Raw genomic sequence first — 25,044 nt, forward strand, 5'->3', positions numbered from 1 at the left:
TAATAATGACCAGAAAACAAATTGACACGCATTTTGGCATAGAAACATTTATAAATACAGTGATAATTATCTCAATGTTTTTAACTGTCAAGCCAACGGTCGGATGACGTCAGAGGAAGCGTTGCTCCTCAATGCCCCCGGTTAGGCCTCCCTGTTGAGTTCCGAGAGAGAGACGGCAAGGGCATGAAGATCGGAGCCGGATACTCCAATGTTGTACAGTTATTTAAGCGTCGTGGTTTTGTATTTATGTGCCTCCTCCCCAACCGTGGGAGTCTCATTTCCTTCGTCTTGACAAACATTTAGCCTAGCGTGGTAGCTAGCTAACGCTCCAGGTAACAATACAGTAATAAACAAAAGTCCAAGGTAGCGGCGAGCGAGCGAGACAGAAAAGGAAAGCTTCCACATGGCGTTAATCCTGTTTACGAGGTCTAGGGCACCATTAATGACAACCTCCAGGTCGTTAAACAACGATCTACGAAAAGCCAAAGGTAAGGAGTCATTTATTTTACTTATTAATTTGTTAGGCCTCAGCGTACCTATGTGTGTGTTGGGTGTGGGGGGGGGGGTGCTTGCCGTAGCCAACTAGCTCGTTGACATTAGCATTTGTGGTAGTTTTCCGTTCGGGAGTTGTCGGATGACTCAATGTAGCCGTAAGAATGCTAAAAAAAGAAAGAAAAAGTGGCTACTCACTGAACGTTGCCAAGTGTTCAGAGAATTTGGGAATGAGGTCATGTGAGGACAGCGGCTATGGTCGCATTGGATGAGAGGATGCCGGTTGCCAAGGCAGCACCTTCGTCTTCTCCCTCTAAAATATTGATCATGTAAGATGTTTTTGTTATTACGGGTGGGGGGATTACTATTACAAACTGTCCACGTGCAAAACTGGAAGGAAACTTCAATTGTGTCCAATAGATCATGTTTTAAGAAGCTAGTACTTGTGTAGATTTAGTATAGGTTTCTTATAGTTAGGATATCAACGAGTTAAACTCGATTACAATCAGTCACATAAAAATTAGGATTGGGAGACGACCCCTCCATCGCTGAGCCATGCCGCCCCACATGAATGCAGCGTGCATCCATTTTTCGACATTTTAAACATGTGCTTACATTTTGATGATGATTAATTTGCACTGCGCTTGCATTGGGATGTCGATTTGAATTCACTTCATTGCTCGGTTCTAATACAACCAAATTTCTTTTGTGTGAGCGTGTGTGCGTGTGGCCACGAGAAGTCTCGAGAAAGGCTGAAGTGCAACCGTGACAGTTGAAAGCTGGTCAAGGTGCACACTGTACGCACAAGGTCAGCGATAGTACAGATTAGAGTGCAATAAAGTCTCTTTGCTAAGGATGCACGATTGAAGCAGAACTTTTCAAACTTTGCATTTGAATTCGATGTTTGAATTTCTCCCTTTGTGTGCCGCGTCCTTCATCGACTCCCTCTGTCGCTCTCTAACCCGCTGTGACTGTCACTGTTCTGCAAGCAAGTCGTGTAAAAGACACGTTGCTCTGGTGCTCGGTGAAAATCGAAACAAACACTTGACCCCGATTAGTATCGATGGGCCGCACGCTGCGTTGACACTGCTCGGAGTCAAACGGCTGAACTGCTGGATGTTTGTTCGTCGAAAGCTAGCCAACACCCTCGGCTAGGCCAGTTCCATTATTTCCAGTCCCTTCCCCCTGGGTCATTTCGAAGCGACATTCTTCCAGTACACTCTGTGTGCGTGATTGTGTGTGAATGTGTTTATGATGGAAGGGGGGTGTGGGGGCGGGGCGTGGCCTGGCCACCTGTTCTCTAGCGATTGGTCCGAAGCATCCGCAGGCCTCTCCCCGGGCTTCCTGGGCCGTCAACAGAGTGTCACTCATTAGCCCACTTCATTAGGTACACCCTCCGGTGCCATCCGGAGCGAGCGCTGCGTCAGAAATGTCGTCTTCGCAAAGACGGCGATCGACATTGTCATGCGTCGGCTCTCGTTTTGGTGGGTGCGATGGATGTTGCGCTTTTGTTTCCATTGCAAATCAATACGTTTGGGTCCTCACAGGGAAGCTCAAAGATGCCTCCTGCTTCAACTGCACTGCGTTAAGACTCTCCAGTCAGAGGTGAGACCATCAAATCCAGGCAGAAAGCCTTTATTAATTTTCTTTGCCTTGACTTGCAAGCAAAAGCTAGCGTTAGGCTAGCACACACCGCAAAACACCATAGACGGGCTAATGAAACTGGCATCAATGTCACAATGTAAAGCAATGGGTACACAAAAACAGTGCAGCAACACATGTAGACAGACGGTATAACAATTACCTAGTGGCATGTATTCTTTATCCTCTATGCACAACTGCCATTTCTGCATCTAACTGAGCATTTGTGACCATGATTTTTTATTTTTTTTTGTGTGTGTGTGTGTGGGGGGGGGGCTAAATGCATGCTTATTGCCTCGTGGGGGCCAAGGTGCACATTCCAGAAGGAACTAAATATGGAAGGCACAATGCAAATGAATTCTTTGAGGCTGATGCTTATTTTGCAGAGTACAATTCTAATAACGAGTGAATTGGTTGATTTATAGATAATTAATTTTTAAAAAACATTTTGGGGGGACCTTCATGATTAAAACAAAAATATTGGAATTACAGTTAGAACGTTTGACTGTTTACAACACAGAGAAATTTGGCATTATTTAAAAAAAAAATATATTTGAACGTCATTATCTTTCTCATATTTTGCATTGTCTTCCTGCATGGGTGTCAAACTCAAGGCCCGGGGGACACATCTGGCCGGAGCCAACATTTTATGTGGCCCGTCAAAGCAAATTTCAGGCGTCAACTTCATGTTTCTTGCTAAAATCCCTAAATTCATTTTTAAAAACGTGATATTGGAAGCATCTTTTTGAATGGCACCAATCGACCGTGTAAAGAAAATGTCAAAAGTATTCGAACTAAGTTTTTACTGCATCTGCTTTCAAAACTATTTGTTGTGTCGAGTGAATGCAGGGCGTGCCCGGATTTGTTTTGGTTCATGAAACTAATTATGATGTGGCCCGCAAGAAAAATGACACCCCTGAATTGAGAAAAAAAAATAGGGCTGGGGGTGCTAATATTGTCCCAATAATTGATTGGTACAAGAAAATTACAAATCGGGCATATTAAAAAGCACCTTAGAAAAACATTTTTTTTTTTTTTTTTTAAATTGGGAGGCTGGAACGTAACTGCATCGAATAATTTTGGTTTGTGCCTTCACAGACTCGACGAGTTCCGATTAGTCGGCGCAGCCCAGCTCTCTCAGTTGAGCCCCTCGCCCCGCTCGGGGCACCTATTATGCGCCCGGGCGACCCCTCCGCCGTACGCCGGCATTTCCACCGGGACCAAGCCGTGGCGGCGGGACGCGCGCTGGCTCCATGCCTCGCCGGTGAGGCGGGACGACTCCAAGGTGGAGAAATCCCTGCGCTCGCTGAAGGACAAGATGAAACTGGAGGAAGGGGGGCCGGTGTACAGTCCCGCCGCCGACTCCGAGCCCGTCCGACGGACGCTGGGCCAGCGAGCGCTGGACGAAATCAAACATTACTACCACGGCTTCAGGCTGCTCTTCGTGGACACGGGCATCGCCGGACGGATGCTGTGGCGAGTGCTCAACGGGCACGGCCTGTCCCGCCGGGAGAGAAGACAGGTCAGGCCCAAATCAGGAATGTGATGGCCAGCAAAAGTCAGATTGTTATTGCGCGACGCGGCGTCCGGAGCTCCCTCGCCCTTTCGCCGTTCGCTACTTGCGGATTCCTTAAGGGGGGGGGTGAAAAATTCACCTGTTTGCTGTTTTTCCCGCATTGCTAATAAGATGATTGTTGCCGAGATGGCGGAGCGCTGGAACGCATCCGTCCAGACGTCCTGTTCCGCCCCCCCCCCCCCCCCCCCCCCCCCCCGCGTGCCTAATGGGATCACTTGTGGGGAATAGGCTGCACGCCACGCGTGTTTACTCACTCGGCGTTCAGCGCGACTTAAGAGAAGGCGCCTTGACGGCGCTCGCAATCCACCGCACTCGAGCAGAATAAAATGCCGATCACCGATTCAACGGTTATTTAGTCAAAGCAAATTGATGATTTATAACAGAATGTTTTTGGTCCCTTAACACGAACAAACTATGTTCCAAAAGCGAAAGGAGGGGGCATGATTGACTTCATTAGCCTCCTTTCTGCTGGACTCATCCCCAAACTCGCGCTCAAAAGTCTTTGAATCACTGGCCTATAAAATAAGTGCCGTGTGTGTGTGCGTGCATGTGTACGTACGCACACACTCCCTGTTTTCAAACGCGTGTCCTCCCCCCGACCCCCCACCAGTTCCTCCGGACCTGCGCGGACGTCTTCCGCCTGCTGCCCTTCCTGGTGTTCATCATCGTCCCCTTCATGGAGTTTCTGTTGCCCGTCGCGCTCAAGCTGTTCCCCAACATGCTGCCGTCCACTTTCGAGACGCAGTCCAAAAAGGTGAGCGACCCGCGAGCAACTCCTCCGCGCTCACGTCACATCTGACGGGAACGTTCACCCCGTCAGGCACTCGGACCGCTCGACCGGCTTCGATCCCATCGGCGGGCTAATCTTATCGAGTGATAATTGGAGCACGGTCATGTTGCCGATCAAACGGCACGCTAATTAATGTCGCATCGGTCCGTCGTTCCCGTAGGCCGACGCGAACGCGACGATGCGTCCGCGTGCGTCCATCCGTCGGTAAGAACCATTCTAGCGGCGTACGCTTGAACGCAAACGGTTGAGCGACACACGTAGTTAGACAATTGAAAAATGCTAACGGGTGAATCGTCTTTGCGTTGCCGCGGCCTCCTGAGGAGTCTCCGCGTCGTGCGCGGAACCGATGTCAAATCCCATCATGTATAGAAACAAAAGCAAACCGAGGCCACAAACCAGAGCCGTACCCGCTTTTGGGCCGGTGCTCCTGCCCCTCGGCCGGCGGGCGTTCCTTAAAAATTCAGCTCCTTTGCTCATGACCCGGTTTGCGCCACCTTTTCCACGCAGGAGGAGAGGTTGAAAAAGGAGCTTCGCGTCAAGCTGGAGATGGCCAAGTTCTTGCAGGACACCATCGAGGAGATCGCGTTGCGTAACAAGGCGGCCCAAGGCGACGTCGCCGAAGAGTTCTCCACATTTTTCCAGAAGGTTCGTGAATGGCGTTCAAAGCCGACCGATCGCAATCACCTTTTGCGACCTCGCGTGGCAATTTGCGATGCCTTTCCTAGATCCGCAACTCGGGCGAGCGTCCCAGCAACGAGCAGATCTTGCGCTTCTCCAAACTGTTCGAGGACGAGCTGACGCTGGACAACCTGACCCGCCCCCAGTTGGTGGCGCTGTGCCGCCTGCTGGAGCTTCAGTCCATCGGCACCAACAACTTCCTGCGCTTCCAACTCATCATGAAGCTGAGGAACATTCGCGCCGACGATAAGGTTGATCGCTTTGATGAAACGCTTTTCATTCAGGGGGTGGGCAGACCCCCCCCCCCCCCCCCACTCCCCCAGACAACACCAAAAGCTGACCAAATATTGATATTTCTGAATCATTTCGAGCATGAAATGATCTGTTAATTCAAGTCGAAACTGATTTTAGCAAGAGGCGGCCAGCATCCGAAGATGTTTCAGGCAGGAAAATCATTTCGTGTCAAAATATGACTTTGGCTTTTATTTTTAAGGGGGGGTGACAATATGTAAACTAGTTCGTCTATATCATAAAATCATATGAAACAAATGAGTTATTCACGAACCCCAGCGGAATTCTGTTTATGTAAAAGTATGTTCGTTTTTTATTTTTATTTTTTAATGATCAATCTGAATGTTATTACTGATAATTGATGAGCTTTTTATCCATGGAGCAATTTTTATTTTCTTTTTTTTTAGAATCAATGTCGTACAACATTGTTTAATCCTAAAAATAATTCACTTTCAGTGTCATTCAAATTTATGAACCAAGCATTTCAATTCATGACCGATATTATTTGATCTGTTTTTATTGTATTTATTTTAAAAAACGATTTTTCCATCACACTGAATTTCTGTGTCCTCCTTCCCAGCTGATCGCCGAGGAGGGCGTGGAGAGCCTCAACGTGAACGAGGTGCAGGCCGCCTGTCGGGTTCGAGGGATGAGGTCGCTGGGCGTCACCGAGGAGCGGCTCCGAGAGCAGCTCGGCCAGGTGCGTTCCACTGACATACTCCAAAGCTTGTCCCCCCCCCCCCCCCCCCCCCCCACCCCCCGACCTCTCCTATTTGAGTTTGTCAACTCGGCTTTCCATTCGCAGTGGCTGGAACTTCACCTGAAGCAGCAGATCCCCACCTCCCTGCTGCTGCTGTCCCGAGCCATGTACCTGCCCGACACGCTGTCCCCCGCCGACCAGCTGAAGAGCACCCTGCAGACGCTCCCCGAGATGGTGGTACGTCCGCCTCGCCGTCTCGGCCGTCGGCCTCCCGCGCTGCCGTCTTCGCTCTTGACCCGCCGCGACCCCTCCGGCAGACGAAGGAGGCCCAGATGATGGTGGCCGAGATGGAGCTGTCCAAAGTGGACAACAAGACCAAAGTGGAGACCACGCTGCAAGAGGAAGCGGCCATTCGCCAGGACAACAAGGAAAGGGAGATGGAGAGGCTGGCCGACGCTGCCGAGAAGGCCGCCAGGGTAGAGACGCGCTTTCCGTCCCACCTGGGGTTGCTTGGCGGAGAGGGTTATTATTATTCTAGATATTTTTTTTTCTGTTCAAAATAAGGACCAGGAAAAAATTGTGGTCATTTTATTTTAACGGATAATCACGAGAAAGAGGTCAACGCAACTCTGAACAAAACTCAAACGGGTCAAAATGAAGATGAAATCGACCCGATAAGGCGGAAAAATGTTTTTCATATCCGTCACTCTTGACAATGATTGATTTATGTAACCTAAAAAAAAACCCGACCGTGGTTTGTAAATTGTAATGTGCCGTTTCTTCTGAGATGCTAGCCCAAAGCGAGATTCATGAGGATTCGGTTTTTTTAGGCTGTCATAAAATTCACCGCAAATGGACTTTGCCACTGTCACGCGAACTCATTCAATACCGGCCAATTCGTCTGAAAAGACGTTTAAAAACGTCACTGGGAGTGAATGAGTTCATCGCGAGCAGCACCGCGAATTAGCACGGGCCGATGCGGCGGATGTTCTGACGCTGAAGCTTGCGTGCCCACCGCAGGACGGCGAGGAGCCGGAGGCCCAAGCGAGCGGCCAGCCGCCCCCGCCGCCGCCTCAGGCCGACCTGCTCAGGGACACGGCACCCGTCGTCGAAGGAGTTAAGGTCCTCTTTCAATTGATTTTTCTTCTCGACTGACTCGACCTGTCGCTTTGTCGCGCTGTTTTTGTTTCCTCTCTTCTTCTTCTTCACCTTTGCCTTCATCTTCTTGCGCACCGGCACAGTTTGAAGCGTGGCAGACATTCCTGCGTTCCCAGGTTAGCTTCGGCGCTACGTCGCGCCATCTGCTCCTCCCCAAATGATCCCTGCGCAGGTTCCGCAAGTTTCCGCCCACGCGGCGCTCCTCCCTCGACTCCTGAAATTTGTGCCGAGACGAATTTCAACGTGAACCAACGTTTCCTTCCCGATTTCTCCCCCATTGTTTTGGTCACCTTGTGCTTGCGGACGGCGCTTGCGCTTCATTCCGCTGCGGTTCATTTCCATCTTTCCTTGTACTTCAAAGGGCGAGGAGATCACCAAAGAGGAGATCGACCTGATCAGCGACGCCTGCTCCAAACTGAAGGAGCAGAAGAAGCTGCTGACGCTGGAGAAGGAGGAGCTGGAGGAACTTAAGGACGACGTGCAGGAGTACAGCGAGGTGCGTTCGCTCGCACTTAAACGCCTTTGTTCAAATAATTGTTCAAAGTTGCGATACCCTTTTGGTTTTATTTATAGACATATGGAGAATCGACGGATTTGTTTTACATTTTCAACAAAAGTGCAGGAAAATTCGAAAAAGTACAGCGAGCTCGGCATCTCTTTCGTTCCACAAGACGTACCTGTACGTCTTTTTAAAATTAGGCCCCGCCTACCAAGCACGTACTTGTACGTCTGTCTTTTTTGGGGGTTTTTTTGCATCACTGGGAGGAGGGGGGTCTGATGCCACCTGTGAATGAAAATAAGCCGTTTGCATTGTAAATCATGTACAAAGCGACCAGTAGGTGGCAGTGGTGCCTCACGCGCTTTTACAAAAAGCTCTCTTTCTCCGTTTTTTGCCCTGGAATCGCCATTTCCGTGAAACGTTGCCATTTTGTAATGCCGATTGCTGAAGAACGGAAAAAGATAGAAACATTTTTTTCTGCTGAAAGAAGAGCATCCAAACTTTATTTTGCTAGGCTCCATGTTTATATAGCATTAGAACCAAATATTCCGAGGGTCTTGCAAGATCAGTCAAAATCCAGGAAAACGTCGGGATCGACGGGGTTGCTCCGGTGAAGATGGCTGCGATTGAAGGAGTTAAATTGCGGTTGGGTGGGGGATGTCGGGAATAGAAGAGATTTTCGGCGACGACCTGACGGCCGCTCATTTGTCTTCCGGTGTCCGGCAGGACCTGGAGGAGATCAAGAAGGAGCTCTCCAAGACGGGCCAGGAGAAGGCGGTGTGCGAGTCCAAGGCCAGCCAGCGTCTGTCCAAGAGGGTCAACCGCATGATCGGACGTATGGACAAGATCATCGGGGAGCTGGAGAAGGACAAGGTCATCCTGGACGGACAGATGGACAGCGGAACCACGCCGCCCGTCGGGTAAGGGACGGACGGGAGAAGCCGCCGCCGCCGCGTCATCTTCATCGTCATCCTCCTCGCTTGCTCGCGGTGGAGATCGATTAGCCCCGAGAGCGAGTTTCCTCACGGCAAACATCTTTCAAATCAACCGTTTGATGCTCCCTAACGGCCTGTCAACCTTTACGGCTTATTCGTGACGCAATATAGAGAAGCTCCGAGGTAAGATGAGCTGCACTCGTTTGTGATTTCAAAAGCATTTCCAATCCGCATCTCCGGATCTCGACCAATGTGATCGTCTTAGCATGAATGAACATTACAGGAAGCTTGCTGGGAGACCGTTGATTGGTGTGATCTTGGGAGGGGAGGAGCCGGAATGCAGCATGCCCCGCCCCCCCCCCCACCCCCACCCCACCCAAACGCACACAAACAACACAAACCAAGCATCTCCACCGCCTCTTGCACCCCCGCCCAAGCCGGTAACGCATTTTCCTCTATCCAGTCTCTTCTACGCCTTCAGGGAGAACCTGATCAGCATCGACGAACTCATCGGCGTCATGCGGCAGATCCAGAACATTCCCGAGCACAAGCTGCAGAGCATCGCCGAGACGCTCGACGACAACAAGGATGGCAAGATTGACATCGACGACGTCATCAAGGTGCGTCGACGGGCCTTTCCACTTTTAGCAGATATTTGGCGCGTCGGCGCTTCGTTCAAATCAGGCGGTTGGGAAATGATGCACTTTTTGCGCTTTGGCTCTTTTTTCTTTCTTGGAGCACATTTAAAAGTGGCTCAAGTTGGGTTTTTTTTGGAAAGTAACTTGCACGGCTAGTCTGAAAAGTTGCAAGATGAATGCCCCTGCTGTGGCTTTCTGCTAGTCTCCTCTCGAGCCTTCTCCTCCCTTTCACATTGTCCCATTGGGGGGGGGGGAACACCAGAAAAGGCCAGAAATGGCCTTTGCAGCTTTACACTACTGCCACCCACAGGACATAAAGGGAACAGGAACAACTATTGTCTGGAGTTCACGACCCTTCTCGGATTTTCCGTGACCGATCTTTGTCCTCCTATTGTTTTTTTTTATGACTGTTGTGAATTCACGTCCCATTTTGTCATGAGTCTCAAATATCCGTTCCCTTTGTACGGTCGTCCTTTCAAATTCCAGTTTGCTCGCATGGTCGCAAAAGCGGCTTGCAAAACAACCTCAAGAAGAGAAGAGTGTTCATGTTCTCTCTGTGGCCAGCGCAGGGAGTTGCCACTTTAGAAATGGAAACACAATCGTTCTCTGTGGTCAGGAGAAGATCTCGCTATCTAAATTGCCCCACTGGAGCCCCATGAAAAAAAGAAAATTGCCCCCTTGTCCAAAAACTGCAACGTGATGCAATACGCTCAAAGACATTTTTCAAGGCAATTTGCCTGCGGCGTAGCGTGAGCGTGCCGCCTCGACAAGCAGGGGTGACTGCAGCTCATTTTGCCTTGGGGGGGGTTTTGAACCCTTCGCTGGTCTCACTTTGAGCACCGATTTGCGGCGCAGGTGGTGGAGCTGATCGACAAGGAGGACATCGACATCACCACCACGCAGGTGGCCGACATCATGACCATGCTGCAGAAGGAGGAGAGGCTGATAGAGAAAGAGAAGGCCAAGGACAAGGCGGAGAAGGAGCAGGCGGCCAACCTCAATGGCTAGAAGAGGAAGACCGGGAGGGGGGGGGGGGGGCGCAAAGCTTTCGCAGGTGAACTCAACTTTGGCGACCTTGCGAAAACAAACTGGAGCAGCTCCCGTTGCCTTGAGAAGGCGCTCGCGTGTTGTTTTATTATTTATTGGAGCACGCGACACGTCGGGAGGCATTCGTCGGCAAGAAGCTCAACAAAGCGACGCGATCAGAAGGATGAAGCGCGTGAACGACGGCCGATGCTTTCTGCACTTTAGTAAGACGTCATTCCTCCTCCCCGTTCATCTCAACCGGACACTCGCTGCCACCGAAGAGGACGGCCTTCAAATCATTTCAGTTTTGCACCGCTTCGTTTCGTCGTCAACGCACCAATCGACGCGTCAGCTCCGTCATCGTCGCCGTCAAAGCCGTCCTCTTGTTGTTGCGCCGTAGGAACACGACAACAATCATATTCAGCATTTCTTTTTATCATTATGATACATTTTTTGTATGATTGTTTAGCGCTTGTCGTGACTTGTTTTTAGGATGATTTTGTGTTATTTGCTTTGGACTGCCGGCGCGGTGGCAAAGAAAAAAAAAAAGGGCAGCTGCGCATCGATAAAAATGAGAATCGTTGCTGCAGGGGCAGCGTTGGAGATATGAGATGGAGGCTTTTTTTCTTGGATTTTTTTTAAACGCTCATTTAATGCACTGGCTTGGCCGCAGAGGGTGACGGAAATCCTCGTACTGTAAAGCAAATCATAAATAGTTTGCCATTTGACAGCTCGTTGATTGTCGCCACAGTGATTGCAGCGCCACTGAAGCAGCTTGCACCAAAAAGACGACGCCGACTCGCGAGTGTTGTCCCGCGTGTCAGTTCTTTTTCAAATCCTTTTTATTTACTTTTGAAACATTTTTTTTTGTGGGTGTGCTTTTGAGGACGCTAGACTTGAAATGTATGGAGACAAAAAAAAAAAGGTCATTCTTTTTCCCAATCAGATGAATATAATTGTCCAAAAAAAGAAAACGCACAATGTACAAAAACAAAAATTAAATGAAATGAATAACAAAACGCTCCCCGACATTCTTTCCTCTCGCTTGTATAGGAGAGAGAAAACCTTTCTTTGGTTGGTTGGTTGGGGACAAAAAGACATTGGCCACTAGAGGGCAGCACAGACACGCTGAAAACCCGAATGCTTGACCTCCGCATTCTAAAAGAAGGCAAAACTGGTTGGAATTCATTTTCACCCGAAGACCTCATCCTCAATTGCTCCCCTAATTTGACATCCGAAAACCTCTTTTGAAACCCAAACGCATGTGTGAGCCTCTAATCCTCCCTTGCCACCCTCACCCGAAAATCTGTCTTGGAGGCCTGGCCCACAACTTTGAAATCCAAAACCTTCACTTGAAACCGGAAGGCAATCTTGAGAGACGACTTAACACCCAGAGCCCGGTTTTGAGATCCTGAATTGTGGCTCTTGTTTGAAACCCAATTTCCTGTTGCAGCCCGTTTCGAAACCGTCATTTGAAAGTGAAGTCCTGCTTTGAAACCTCCGTTTGAAACTCTCTCGTGCTTTGAAAAGCAACTTGGGAAGTTCGGGCCTGTCTTGAACTTCTCCTTTTGAAACTCGAACCTTTTCTTTCGATCTCGAAGCCCTAATTGGAACGGTTGTCCTTGGTGACTTGGTTGCCAGCCGCACGCAGCCTTGGAAGCCCACCTGTGACTTTTGGAGTGACCCCCCCCCCCCCGACGAGCCGGTGAGCCCGATCCGGTTCTCGCTGCGCCCCGTGACATCGAGCGTGACAATTGTCGGATTGACCCACTTCGTCCTTTCAACTTCTGAATTTCAATGCGCGCCCATTTCACGCCTCCCCCCCCACCTGAGTCAGAGTTTCAGAACGGTGCAAAAAGTCCAATGCAAGAACACAATTTGACGCCCAGCCAGCGTGTTTGGAAGAGTTGCAATTTCCGACGCTAGTCGGGACTGTTTTTGGCCTAAACGTTTTTCATCCCAGATTGGGGGCTGCCCTAAAAGCGCTTGATGCGCACTCCCGGTCTCCGGAGGGATCGCCCTCCTCCTCCTCCCTTTCTGCCGCAGATGAAAGTGAGGCCAAGTAAGGGAGGAGAAAGACGACGTCGACGTCTCCGCTTTTGACCAGCAAGCTTTTTTTTTTTTTTTTTTAATGCGTCCGCCCTCACCTGCGTGTCCCCGTCCGTCCCTTTCACAAACTCTCTTGGAATGGAGGGAGACGTCCGTGCCCGATGTCATCCCCATGTTGCAAAGCGAAGATCCAAGAGGGAATATTCACGTGAGGGCAGTCGTGTATCAGAATGCACAAAAAGAAGCTCGGGCAAAAAAAAAAAAAAAAAAAAAAGAGCCCCGTCAAGGTTATCCAAGGAACTCTCCCCAAAAACACCAAAGCAAAACATCCTTGTTTTCACTCTTTACTGCGGCTGAGGGTGTCGCTTTTTGGTCACTGGTAGTTTCTCGTTCTCGTTGATCAGTGAGCAGGCTGCGCAAATCTAATCACATGATCCCAGCATAAATTCATTCATGAAGTATCCGAGCCGCTTCTCCTCACGAGGGTCCCGGGCCGCCGTGGAGCCCATCGCAGCTGTTTTTGGGCCCTCGACTTTATTTATTTGGCCCCAAATAATGACTTCAAAATTCAAATCAAGCTCATTAAATTTCCCCCAAATGGACATTTTTCTGGACAATAAAACCAAAAATCTATCTGTGCATCCGTGTGTGTACGCGTCAAGTGCCTTTTCTTGGTTGAACTTTGAAAATCGAAGTTGGTATCACATCATTTTTGTGTGTTCAATAATAAGGAACTACAATTTAGTTCATACAAACTTCCAAATGCTAAAATGTTCTCAAATGTTGACCTGACTTGAAATGTCCTTTTATTATCTGCCATGAATTGATTTCATGTTGTTGTTGTGTACTTATTTTGCCGTGATTATTATAATCCATTTTATTTCGGATGATTGAAAAGATTTTTTTCCCCTCATTTTCTTGTACATACTTTATCATTCCCATTTAAAATATTTTTGATGTATCTATTTTTTTACTCAGAGACAATTATTGAATTCAAAGTTTTACTTATTTATGTAAATGCCACTTTTGTGGTTGATATTTACATTGTTTTGATTCTTCATTTTCAAGGCTTCCAATATCTGAAAGGAAGAAAACGAGATGAGCTCACGTAACCCGATTTGATGGTCGTCGTGCAAACGAAAGTGCACTTGGTCCCGTGTTGCTCAAATGTTGCGGATGCGTGCGGAGAATCGAAAGCGGACGCGCCAACCCGGGCGAAAATGATCATCGGTGGTCAGTTGCTAGGCAACAGCAGCCCTCACCTCCCGCTTCTCTCGTCGCCCGCCCGGACGCGGCGAGTTGCGCGCAGCCCGCCTCGACGGATCCTAAAGCGGCGCCCAAGCCGGCCAACGTGTCGACGCCGCCTCGTCGCCTTCCTTCGCGGTCGGCCAGCACAAAAATCAGCTGCGGAATGATTCAAAAAGCAAGTCGGCGGGGGACGAGGAACAAGAAGCCAAGCGCAACATTTCTTTTATTTTTGTTATTGTTGTTTTGATGCGTGCAAACATGTTTGCCTTGTTCCCCATCTAAGCTTCAGAACATCAGCAGGATGTTTTTTAATTCACACTTTTCAAAATGTGTTTATTCTCCCCCGTTTACCCTTCACGATGACTACGTTTGTTTGTTTGTTTACATTGTTTTCCCTTGACAGCTTCAGCCATAAATGTTTTAAAAGCAAGTTTAAAATCCCTCGTGGATGACTTTTGTTTTAGCAGTAATCGCTCTTGTCTGTTTTGCCAAATGTTAACATCTAAAATGCTAGCATGCTAATACCTTGACATTACGCGTGATAAAAATCCCGGGAACACCTCAGCTGGACGGGATCTTGCGCGTTCTGTTGGAAACAATCACACATCCGCACAGTGCAAAATACTTGAGGTACGTATTTGGGTTTCAAAGTCACCATCTCGCAAGCTAACCATAGCAGTACTGATGACGTGCGACCATGCTAACCCACTTTTGAGCTAATTGCTATCTTGGTTGAAATTACACACTTTCCCAGATTAAAAATAGGCCTATAATTGGAAGCCACAAAAACTGGCCATATATAAAAGATATCGTTTGAAAATATATGAGACTTTGACGGCTTGTCGCGGAAGTTCCTTCTATGTAAGGCACAGATGAAAATAGTGATTGAGGGTCACACGCATAAACATACAGTGGCTACATGTGCATAAACACACGCGCGCGCACACACACGTGGTCATTTTTAGTCTCATTTTCATGTGAAGAACTTTCATTTTCCAAAGAGCGAGCAAAAACAACCACAGCTTCAAAAACAAGGAAATCTATTCCTGTACTGTCTCAACATGCTACAGTACCGCGATAATTACACACGCACGCACACAGAATTACACGCGTACTATAATTATGCATACGATGCACTGTATGGACATTGTATGTCATAATTAGACGGTACTGCAGAGGTTGTATTCGCTTTTCATTGCCAAATGTTTTGTAGCATTAGTGTGCTAGTCGCTGTGCGCCATGTCGCAACTATGCCGCCAATCCAACTTGTGGCTACCGTTGCCGGGTAAAAAAATGAGCCATGAGAGGGGAGGGGTGGGTTGGTGGGGGATAGGATTTGGCTGCGCTCACGTACATATGATACTATAATGACATGACGTGTAATTACAAGGCTGACCACAAGAGGCACCGGGCTTGCTGTTCTGCACTGTTTTTCTTTCTTTTTTAAACCACAAGGAAATGAAATGTGACCATCACTCACTGGTTACACGCTATGCATACACGCTACATTATACAACAGAAATACACGGTCTTTTTAAAAACTATATTCATAAACATTCTTAGCTCTTTGATGACCCCCGTGAACGAGAGTTGTATTATGAACACAAAGTCCCTCGGGTCCTCAGACGTGACGGGCTGCCCTCACACTGCCTGAATTGAAAAGCATATCGCTGCTTGTCACATATTTGTTCTTTGGCTTTACTTGGACTGTATATTATGAAGCGTATAGGAAGGCGGTTTTAACCCGAAAAAACGACCAACGTCCCCCCCCCCAAAAAAAAACAACCATGTATAGTAAGGCGTTTTTAGCCCGAAGAAAACGACCATGATTAATAAAAAAACACAACCCCACTGCTCTATGTGGTGCTTTGGCTCAGTGGTAGAGTGATGGAGTGCCACACCAGAGGTTGAGTTTTCGATCCCTGGTTGTTGCAACAATGCCTACACTTTAACAATATACAACTTATTTGAGGAAAAACACAAAACAACCCAAAGGTTCATTGTGGTGGGTTAGCTCAGTGGTAGAAAGCTGAAGTCTCAAATCCAGCTGTGTTTGCAACAAGGTCACATTTTTCTTTAACCACCATTTGCTGCTTTATTGAAGAAAACACAAAACAAACGTGAAGTTATGTGGTGGTGTGGCTCAGGGGTAGAGCAACCATGTCCCAAACTAGCGGTTGGGTGTTCAATCCCCAGAGGTTGCAACCATATCCCTTCTTTCTTTGGCCAGCATGATAAGTAAGGCTTATTGAAGTCGTTTTTTGTATCATAAGGCCTTTTTGGACGAAAAAACGACCATGTATAGTAAGGCGTTTTTGACCCCAAAAAAAACGACCATGTATAGTAAGAATTCTTTTGCAGAAAAAAACGACCATGTATAGTAAATCGTTTTTAGCCGAAAAAAACGACCATGTATAGTAAGGCGTTTTTAGCCGAAAAAACGACCATTTATAGTAAGGCGTTTTTAGTTAAAAACGCCATGGTAATTTTTTCCGGGCCAAAAACGCCTTACTATACTATGTCGTTTTTTCGGCCTAAAAACGCCTTACTATACTATGTCGTATTTTTCGGGCTAAAAACGCCTTACTATATACTGTGTCGTTTTTTTCGGGCTAAAAACGCCTTACTATACTATGTCGTTTTTTTCGGGCTAAAAACGCCTTACTATACTATGTCGTTTTTTCGGGCTAAAAATGCCTTACTATACTATGTCGTTTTTTTCGGGCTAAAAACGCCTTACTATACTATGTCGTTTTTTCGGGCTAAAAACGCCTTACTATACTGTCGTTTTTTTCGGGCTAAAAACGCCTTACTATACTATGTCGTTTTTTTCGGGCTAAAAACGCCTTACTATATATACTATGTCGTTTTTTTCGGGCTAAAAACGTCTTACTATACTATGTCGTTTTTTTCGGGCTAAAAACGCCTTAATATCCTGTCTTTTTTTTTTCAGCTTAAAAACGCCTTACTATACTGTGGTTTTTTTCGGGCTAAAAACGCCTTACTATATATACTATGTCGTTTTTTTCGGCCTAAAAACGCCTTACTATTCTATGTCGTTTTTCGGCCTAAAAACGCCTTACTATACTGTCGTTTTTTTCGGGCTAAAAACGGCTTACTATACTATGTCGTTTTTTTCGGGCTAAAAACGCCTTACTATACTATGTCGTTTTTTTCGGGCTAAAAACGCCTTACTATATATACTATGTCGTTTTTTTCGGGCTAAAAACGTCTTACTATACTATGTTGTTTTTTTCGGGCTAAAAACGCCTTAATATCCTGTCTTTTTTTTTTCAGCTTAAAAACGCCTTACTATACTGTGGTTTTTTTCGGGCTAAAAACGCCTTACTATATATACTATGTCGTTTTTTTCGGCCTAAAAACGCCTTACTATTCTATGTCGTTTTTCGGCCTAAAAACGCCTTACTATACTGTCGTTTTTTTCGGGCTAAAAACGGCTTACTATACTATGTCGTTTTTTTCGGGCTAAAAACGCCTTACTATACTATGTCGTTTTTTTCGGGCTAAAAACGCCTTACTATATATACTATGTCGTTTTTTTCGGGCTAAAAACGTCTTACTATACTATGTCGTTTTTTTCGGGCTAAAAACGTCTTACTATACTATGTCGTTTTTTTCGGGCTAAAAACGCCTTAATATCCTGTCTTTTTTTTTTCAGCTTAAAAACGCCTTACTATACTGTGGTTTTTTTCGGGCTAAAAACGCCTTACTATATATACTATGTCGTTTTTTTCGGCCTAAAAACGCCTTACTATTCTATGTCGTTTTTCGGCCTAAAAACGCCTTACTATACTGTCGTTTTTTTCGGGCTAAAAACGGCTTACTATACTATGTCGTTTTTTTCGGGCTAAAAACGCCTTACTATACTATGTCGTTTTTTTCGGGCTAAAAACGCCTTACTATATATACTATGTCGTTTTTTTCGGGCTAAAAACGTCTTACTATACTATGTCGTTTTTTTCGGGCTAAAAACGCCTTAATATCCTGTCTTTTTTTTTTCAGCTTAAAAACGCCTTACTATACTGTGGTTTTTTTCGGGCTAAAAACGCCTTACTATATATACTATGTCGTTTTTTTCGGCCTAAAAACGCCTTACTATTCTATGTCGTTTTTCGGCCTAAAAACGCCTTACTATACTGTCGTTTTTTTCGGGCTAAAAACGGCTTACTATACTATGTCGTTTTTTTCGGGCTAAAAACGCCTTACTATACTATGTCGTTTTTTTCGGGCTAAAAACGCCTTACTATATATACTATGTCGTTTTTTTCGGGCTAAAAACGTCTTACTATACTATGTCGTTTTTTTCGGGCTAAAAACGCCTTAATATCCTGTCTTTTTTTTTTCAGCTTAAAAACGCCTTACTATACTGTGGTTTTTTTCGGGCTAAAAACGCCTTACTATATATACTATGTCGTTTTTTTCGGCCTAAAAACGCCTTACTATTCTATGTCGTTTTTCGGCCTAAAAACGCCTTACTATACTGTCGTTTTTTTCGGGCTAAAAACGGCTTACTATACTATGTCGTTTTTTTCGGGCTAAAAACGCCTTACTATACTATGTCGTTTTTTTCGGGCTAAAAACGCCTTACTATATATACTATGTCGTTTTTTTCGGGCTAAAAACGTCTTACTATACTATGTCGTTTTTTTCGGGCTAAAAACGTCTTACTATACTATGTCGTTTTTTTCGGGCTAAAAACGCCTTAATATCCTGTCTTTTTTTTTTCAGCTTAAAAACGCCTTACTATACTGTGGTTTTTTTCGGGCTAAAAACGCCTTACTATATATACTATGTCGTTTTTTTCGGCCTAAAAACGCCTTACTATTCTATGTCGTTTTTCGGCCTAAAAACGCCTTACTATACTGTCGTTTTTTTCGGGCTAAAAACGGCTTACTATACTATGTCGTTTTTTTCGGGCTAAAAACGCCTTACTATACTATGTCGTTTTTTTCGGGCTAAAAACGCCTTACTATATATACTATGTCGTTTTTTTCGGGCTAAAAACGTCTTACTATACTATGTCGTTTTTTTCGGGCTAAAAACGCCTTAATATCCTGTCTTTTTTTTTTCAGCTTAAAAACGCCTTACTATACTGTGGTTTTTTTCGGGCTAAAAACGCCTTACTATATATACTATGTCGTTTTTTTCGGCCTAAAAACGCCTTACTATTCTATGTCGTTTTTCGGCCTAAAAACGCCTTACTATACTGTCGTTTTTTTCGGGCTAAAAACGCCTTACTATACTATGTCGTTTTTTTCGGGCTAAAAACGCCTTACTATACTATGTCGTTTTTTTCGGGCTAAAAACGCCTTACTATATATACTATGTCGTTTTTTTCGGGCTAAAAACGTCTTACTATACTATGTTGTTTTTTTCGGGCTAAAAACGCCTTAATATCCTGTCTTTTTTTTTTCAGCTTAAAAACGCCTTACTATACTGTGGTTTTTTTCGGGCTAAAAACGCCTTACTATATATACTATGTCGTTTTTTTCGGCCTAAAAACGCCTTACTATTCTATGTCGTTTTTCGGCCTAAAAACGGCTTACTATACTATGTCGTTTTTTTCGGGCTAAAAACGCCTTCCTATACATGGTCGTTTTTTTCGGGTTAAAACGCCTTACAATACATCGTCGTTTTTTGGGGCTAAAAACGCCTTACTATACATGGTCTTTTTTTTCGGCTAAAAACGCCTTACTATACATGGTCGTGTTTTTCCGGTCAAAAGTGCCTTACTATACATGGTCGTTTTTTTCGGGTGAAAAACGGCTTTCTATACATGGTCGTTTTTTTCAGCTAAAAACGCCTACCTGGTCGTTTTTTTTTTCGGGCTAAAAACGCCTTACTATACATCAGCCTTCCTCAACTGGCGGACCGCGATCCACGACCGGACCGCCGACCTCCTCTGTCCGGAACTCCTCTATCCGGACCCTCGGCAAATTGTGTAAATTAATAAATCATAAAGTGATTTTTATGTTATACATTTTATATATTTGGACTATAATCTGCGCATTACCGCGATCGCTTGTTAAAATTATCCGTTGTAAGCTTTGCGTGCACTAACAGATGTATTGCAGAGGGCCGCAGCAGCGCGACTGTGGTTGTATAATGTTTGACTAACTGGAGACCCTGGCTGAGCAGGGCATGTCGGCGGTAACGATGCGCTGATTGGCTCCTCTGAACTTAAGATGTGCCCATACATAAGCGTCAGCACGCGTCTATCCCAATACACACGCATACAAAATGGATGATTGTGTCAGGAAACAAGACGCATGCGCGACGCCACAGTGCGCTCACAGCTTCAGCCCAGGAGAGCCGCACACAGACAATTAGACAAAACGAATCGCGGGAGGTTTCGATTGTGTGCAGTTTTGCTCCCGTCTACCCGGGGATCTTTGCAGCTGTTTAACAGCAGAACACCGCAACATGGTAAATGAACATCACAATGGCGTCCTCAAATAATATTTTCATGCCTCAGACATTGCATTCACCTTTAGTGGAAGAACAGCACTGCACATTCCTGTGCTCCCTTGTGTCAGTATTTAAAATGGTACTTAACTCCTCTTCTGATATATTTTTCAGTGATTTCAGAGGGGATGTGAAAAGGGCAATTGTACAAATGAAAAGGATATTTTTGATTTCATGTTTAGTATTTATTTAGGTAAAATGATTATTTTGTTTTGTTTTTGTTAAATTAAGGGAAAAAAAGACAACTACTGTTTAACAAAGTTAAAGTAAAAACGCCTTATTTCCCTAAAAGGGCTATTTCTATTATTGAGCAGGCACAACTTAACAAAATAAAAGAGTTCCTGTGCCTCAACACAATACAAGTGTCCAAGGCGGAACATTTCCGTCACTTTCTTTCTTTTGCCACCACGTCAAAAAAAAAAAAAAAAAAAAAACGGCGCCCGCATGACACTCAGCCGGCATTTAACCGATGACATCATCAAGCAGCGGCTGGAAACTTCCCACTCGCTCGAGTCCGAACAAGCGGCTCGTCTCGGGCGATTTCACAGCAAGACTTGAAATTTCGCACGGGCGCGCGGGACCTCCGCCCGTCTGAAAGCTGCCCGGTCGTCACGGCGGCTGCGTTTTTACGCCGAAGGTGAAAGAGAGGTGACGCCGTTCACATGTGGCAGCGTTTTCCCGCCTGAATCACAACACTGCAATCAAGTCGATGAATGACGCGTGCGGCTGGGTTTTTTTTTCCTTCACTAAATGTTCTCGTGTTATCTGCAAACCGATCTCTGACTCCACTACTCACAAGTTTTCCCACAAGATGATGTTGAGCTGCACACTGGCTGATGACAAATCAAGAAAGGGTTCGGGGTTTGGTTTGGAATAGAGTTTAGGGTTAGGTTTAGAAGTTATAGGGTTGGAGTTAAAATCAATTATTTTGCTTGGGTCTCGTGTTTTTTTTCTTTTTCTAATGTTTGAAAAAGTTTTTCAACTCGTAGGAATCCAACGCCTCCATTCATATGACAACATATAAGCTGTTTATTGAAAGGCTGTATGTTGACAGACGGCTACATTGTTTCATCAGGCACGGCCACGCAACATTTCACCGTCTCGTGCCGGAATGTTCCACAGCATCCGTCATCATCATCATCATCAGAGACCACAAATGAGAAAAAAACCCCAAAAAAACGCAAAATGGTTAGTTCCACTTTTCTATGTTATTGCAAATAAATTAGGTGGTACAAGCCCGCTGCTAATCGCTCTAAAGTGGAATGCAAAACAAACAAAAGTAGCTCACCCGGCTAAATAAAACTCTTCAAAAAACAAAAAGGCTAATGTCTCTTATGTACAACAGCAAGCACTTTTCAAACTATAAATTAATCTGACCAAAGATAAAACACTGTGAGAAAAGCAAACAATGAAAAAATATTCCAGCTCAAAAAGTTAAACGGACCAAAAAAAAAAAAAAAAAAAAAAGTAAAGATAAAACCGAAAAGTCGATGAGTCCTCGCTGCCTTTGCTTTGAAAACATGAATGTCTGAAAAAGTTGCTTCTCGCCAAGCGTTCATTTTTTCATGCAAAAAACTTGCTTGTGAAATATGGACAGCCCCCCCCGCCGTAGCTATCGTCAACACGCTGACTGCTCACATTTATGGTCAAAATGTGTATTTTGGTTGTTTTTCTCCCATTGAATTTGCTCGCGAAATACGTCAATTGTTTTAAAATCTGGATTGAGCAATTTTTGTAAATATTTCGTACACACACCAAACAAACGAATGTCGTAACGTATAGCCGGCTCGACGTTTGATTTGCAAAACAAGGCAATGCAGATCATTTGTAAAAGTTGTGCCGTGTGTTGCGAACGTTCATCAAAACGAACGCAATTTTTGATCAATGTTCAATTGCGCTTTTGCTTGACGTGTTTTCTCGTACGTGTTACCGTAACATCTGTGATCCAATTGTGAATTTTGCATTAAACATGTGAGGCCAACAATAACAATGATGAAAACATAAAATCAACCCAGCTCATTCTTTTCACGCTTTAAAATTCTTTGGAAAATTTGTTGGGAAAAAAAAAAAAATCAGCAAAACACGAACAATTAAAAACGCGATGTGTGAACGGCACAACAGCACAGCACAGCACTTGCTTCTTGTGTTACAATCAAATTTACGATCAATTTGGGTCTAAAATTTGCAAAACAAACATGAAAAAACCCTCAAATAATTGAAGTATTTTGTTACATGAGCAGCACATTGGCAAAACAATTGCTAAAATGTGAACTGCTCGTGTCAGCGTCAAATCCAAACTTGGACAGTGTTGGTTTTTCAAATTTTTTTTTGGATGCTGCAAAGTTGCAAAAATGTGGAAACCAATGACGAGGCAAAAGCCTGAATGCGGAGGATCATTTGGCTCTCGAAGAAATGGAAAAAAAAAAAAAATGAAACGCAGGTAGCTTGAATAAAAAGACTCTCACCATAGGGAAAGCTTTGACACAGCATGGAAGAATAAATAATAACAAAAATGTCCGTTTCGACTTCTTCACTTCTTTTTTTACACAAGTGCCTACCATTTTTTGCTTCCGGACAGTCGAAAAAAACAAAACAAAAAACAATCATAGTAAGACTTGTTGAGCTCACACCGTGAGTCATTATTGTCCAAATATTTTGTGGGGGTTTTTTTTCTTCTCAGCGCAGAATTAAAGACGAAAAGGGGACAAATGATTAAGTACTCACAAAGACTTTTTTGTTCCAAGTAGCAGCAAGCTAATTTAGTATTTCTTAAATGCTTTTTTTTTTTTTTGTTTGCATTTGTAAACTTTTCATCCCACAATGCTTTGCTGCCACGTCACAGCCCGCATTTGGCGACTCAGTGAAACAGACGTTTAAGACTTCATTTGGCACTTGGACGAACGATCCATCACAGACAAAGGACGACCCCCACCCCCCCTCCGGGCCCTTCCCCCAAATGAAAATAACAGGTCAAGAAATCAAAATCTTTTTTTTTTTTTTTTTTCATTTTTGGTTGTGCTCGCCATGACTTCAAGTCTGTTTTAACACTGAAGAGCAATGTTCATACACACACACACTTTTTTTTTCTTCTTCCGCTTGGCTAGTTGCTTGTCGAGTGAGGTGCAAAGCATGATGGGACTTTTTTTTTTTTCCCAATTAGTTTTGGAACCTCTGAAAAGAGTGCTCGACGCCTCTTGGCCAGCAAGATGTGAATCTCGTCTTCATGAGCCACAACTCAGCAGGAGTTTCTCACTTCTTCCGCTCGAAAACGGGAAAAAAAAACCAAACATACAAAACAAACAAAAAACAAAACGGTAAATGCGCGGCAGAAGCTAACGGCTACGAAGACGGAGCAGCGACACACTGGGAAGTCAAAAATGAATATAACTAGAAGAAAGAGGACTGGGGGGTGGGGGGGGGGGGAGTGCGGCTTTATGAGAAAAATGTACTCGGTTCCTGGGAAAAGTTGTGTGTGTGGGGGGGGGGGGGGGGCAAGAAAGTTTCTTCTGCTGTTTTCTTATAATATTTAGACAATTTGTCTTTGCTGAACTTTTGGACTTTTTCTGGTCATTATCACGTTGATGTTTTCTCCCCCCGCCCCCCAAAATGCTTTTCTGTGAGGAATGTTCGGATTTTTTTTCGCGACATTTTTCTTGTAGAATTTTTTTTCTTGATACTTCTTGCAATATATATATTTTTGTCTTGTCGTGCAATTTTTCCTCGAAACATAAACCCCCCAAATTTTATTCCTGGTTATTATGACAAAATGCTCTTAATATTAATCTTTTTTTTTTTTTTACTTCAAAAGATCGGAAGATTATTTTTTTTCTTGTCGTTTTTTTTTCTCCCTGCAATGTGAAAAAAAATTCTCAAGTTAAACTGAACAAAAACAAATCTGGTAAATTTCTGCCTTTTTCTTCAACTTGACCTTTTTAGGACTTTCGCCCCCTCCCCGGAAACTTAACCACTGCATCGTCTTCATTTTTTTTTTTTACGATTGTTGTGCCTTTCCAACATTTATTTTCGAGTAAAATGACAGGTTTTTTTTGCCAGTGTGCCCTTCAAATGTTTGTGGAAACCAAGATGGGCGACGGTGGGCCCGAGACTTCAAATAAGTTCCGCGAGTGTTTTGGTGCGCCGCTTCCAGCCAATGCCTGTCCAGCTATAAATACCTTTACAAATATACACTTTCATTATTTCATAGACTTCAAACATTTTGGCGACGACGGTGTCTCTTTTTTTTTTTTTTTTTTTTCAGTTTAGGATGCTAGATGACAATCGAACGCCTCTTTGTTTCGAGTTCCACGAGACCGTCTTCAGGGAACTCGTGAGTGAGGCCGACTCGTTGGAGGACTGGAAGAACGTCGAGTCCGACCTTTGGAAGATTTCCCCAATCCGGGAGCTTCCATCTTTGTAGGCACAGAATGGTTACCCCACCCCCGTTTCCCATTTTTTTCCCCGTCCCGCAGATTGTCCGTAACAAAAGACTGGCCGTGTAGAAAAATAAACTTTGTGGTTAAAAAAAAAAAAAAACTAAAAAGATTCCTTCAAAGTTTCCCGAGCCCAGCGAAAGAGTTTTTTGCATCCTACCGGGTGCACTCGGTGAGGTGAGGTGATTATCGGGAGGGGTCGGGGAGTCGGGCCGCCCCCACCTGAGGTTTTATGCGTGAACGGGGGCGTTGGCGGCGGGGGGCAGCTGCTTGGGAAGACAGGGCTCGTCGGGCGGGGCGTCGTGGGCGAACACCGAGTCGTCGCCCGAAGAGCACGTGCTGGTGGAGTCCTGGCACGTGGGCGAGTACTGCTCCAGTGGAACCGACAGGTCCAGGTACTCCTGTGG

General features: G+C 45.1%; 2 protein-coding genes across 12 annotated transcripts in view; one reads left to right on the plus strand and one right to left on the minus strand.

Moving 5' to 3' along the window:
• Positions 1-127: 127 nt before the first annotated feature.
• On the plus strand, positions 128-11,443 carry letm1 (leucine zipper-EF-hand containing transmembrane protein 1). Of its 4 annotated transcripts, none has more exons than XM_086127010.1 (15): positions 128-488; positions 2,040-2,097; positions 3,232-3,655; positions 4,320-4,463; positions 5,007-5,144; positions 5,225-5,428; positions 6,049-6,168; positions 6,274-6,405; positions 6,486-6,644; positions 7,189-7,290; positions 7,410-7,442; positions 7,688-7,822; positions 8,552-8,745; positions 9,224-9,380; positions 10,254-11,443. In XM_086127010.1, the coding sequence occupies exons 1-15, from the start codon at positions 404-406 to the stop codon at positions 10,404-10,406; spliced, it is 2,238 nt and encodes a 745-aa protein (XP_085983136.1). In that variant the 5' UTR covers positions 128-403; the 3' UTR covers positions 10,407-11,443. The 4 variants fall into 4 exon arrangements, with proteins under 4 accessions (XP_085983136.1, XP_085983137.1, XP_085983138.1 ...); XM_086127011.1 differs by having other exon boundaries at positions 9,242-9,380; XM_086127012.1 differs by lacking the exon at positions 7,410-7,442.
• Positions 11,444-21,212: 9,769 nt separating this feature from the next.
• The window catches only part of fgfr3 (fibroblast growth factor receptor 3), a 42,264-nt gene continuing 38,432 nt past the window's right edge, over positions 21,213-25,044 (minus strand). For all 8 annotated transcript variants that reach the window (XM_086126589.1, XM_086126586.1, XM_086126585.1 and 5 more), the window contains one exon: positions 21,213-25,038. In XM_086126589.1, coding sequence (XP_085982715.1) covers positions 24,868-25,038 — 171 coding nt within the window. In that variant the 3' untranslated portion in view covers positions 21,213-24,867. The remainder of the gene's footprint in view (positions 25,039-25,044) is intronic.

This window comes from Hippocampus guttulatus, chromosome 13 (assembly GCF_054856545.1).
Source record: "Hippocampus guttulatus isolate MCC_2025c chromosome 13, RoL_Hgut_1.0, whole genome shotgun sequence".
Classification (NCBI taxonomy): Eukaryota; Metazoa; Chordata; class Actinopteri; order Syngnathiformes; family Syngnathidae; genus Hippocampus; species Hippocampus guttulatus.

What these genes read in the sequence shown, in the direction of transcription:
- letm1 (XM_086127010.1), top strand. Translation starts at nt 404, where the DNA reads ATGGCGTTAATCCTGTTTACGAGGTCTAGGGCACCATTAATGACAACC. An exon ending in CCCGCCGGGAGAGAAGACAG is followed by an intron (nt 3,656 to 4,319) that starts GTCAGGCCCAAA and finishes ACCCCCCACCAG; the next exon opens with TTCCTCCGGACCTGCGCGGA. An exon ending in TCGAGACGCAGTCCAAAAAG is followed by an intron (nt 4,464 to 5,006) that starts GTGAGCGACCCG and finishes TTTTCCACGCAG; the next exon opens with GAGGAGAGGTTGAAAAAGGA.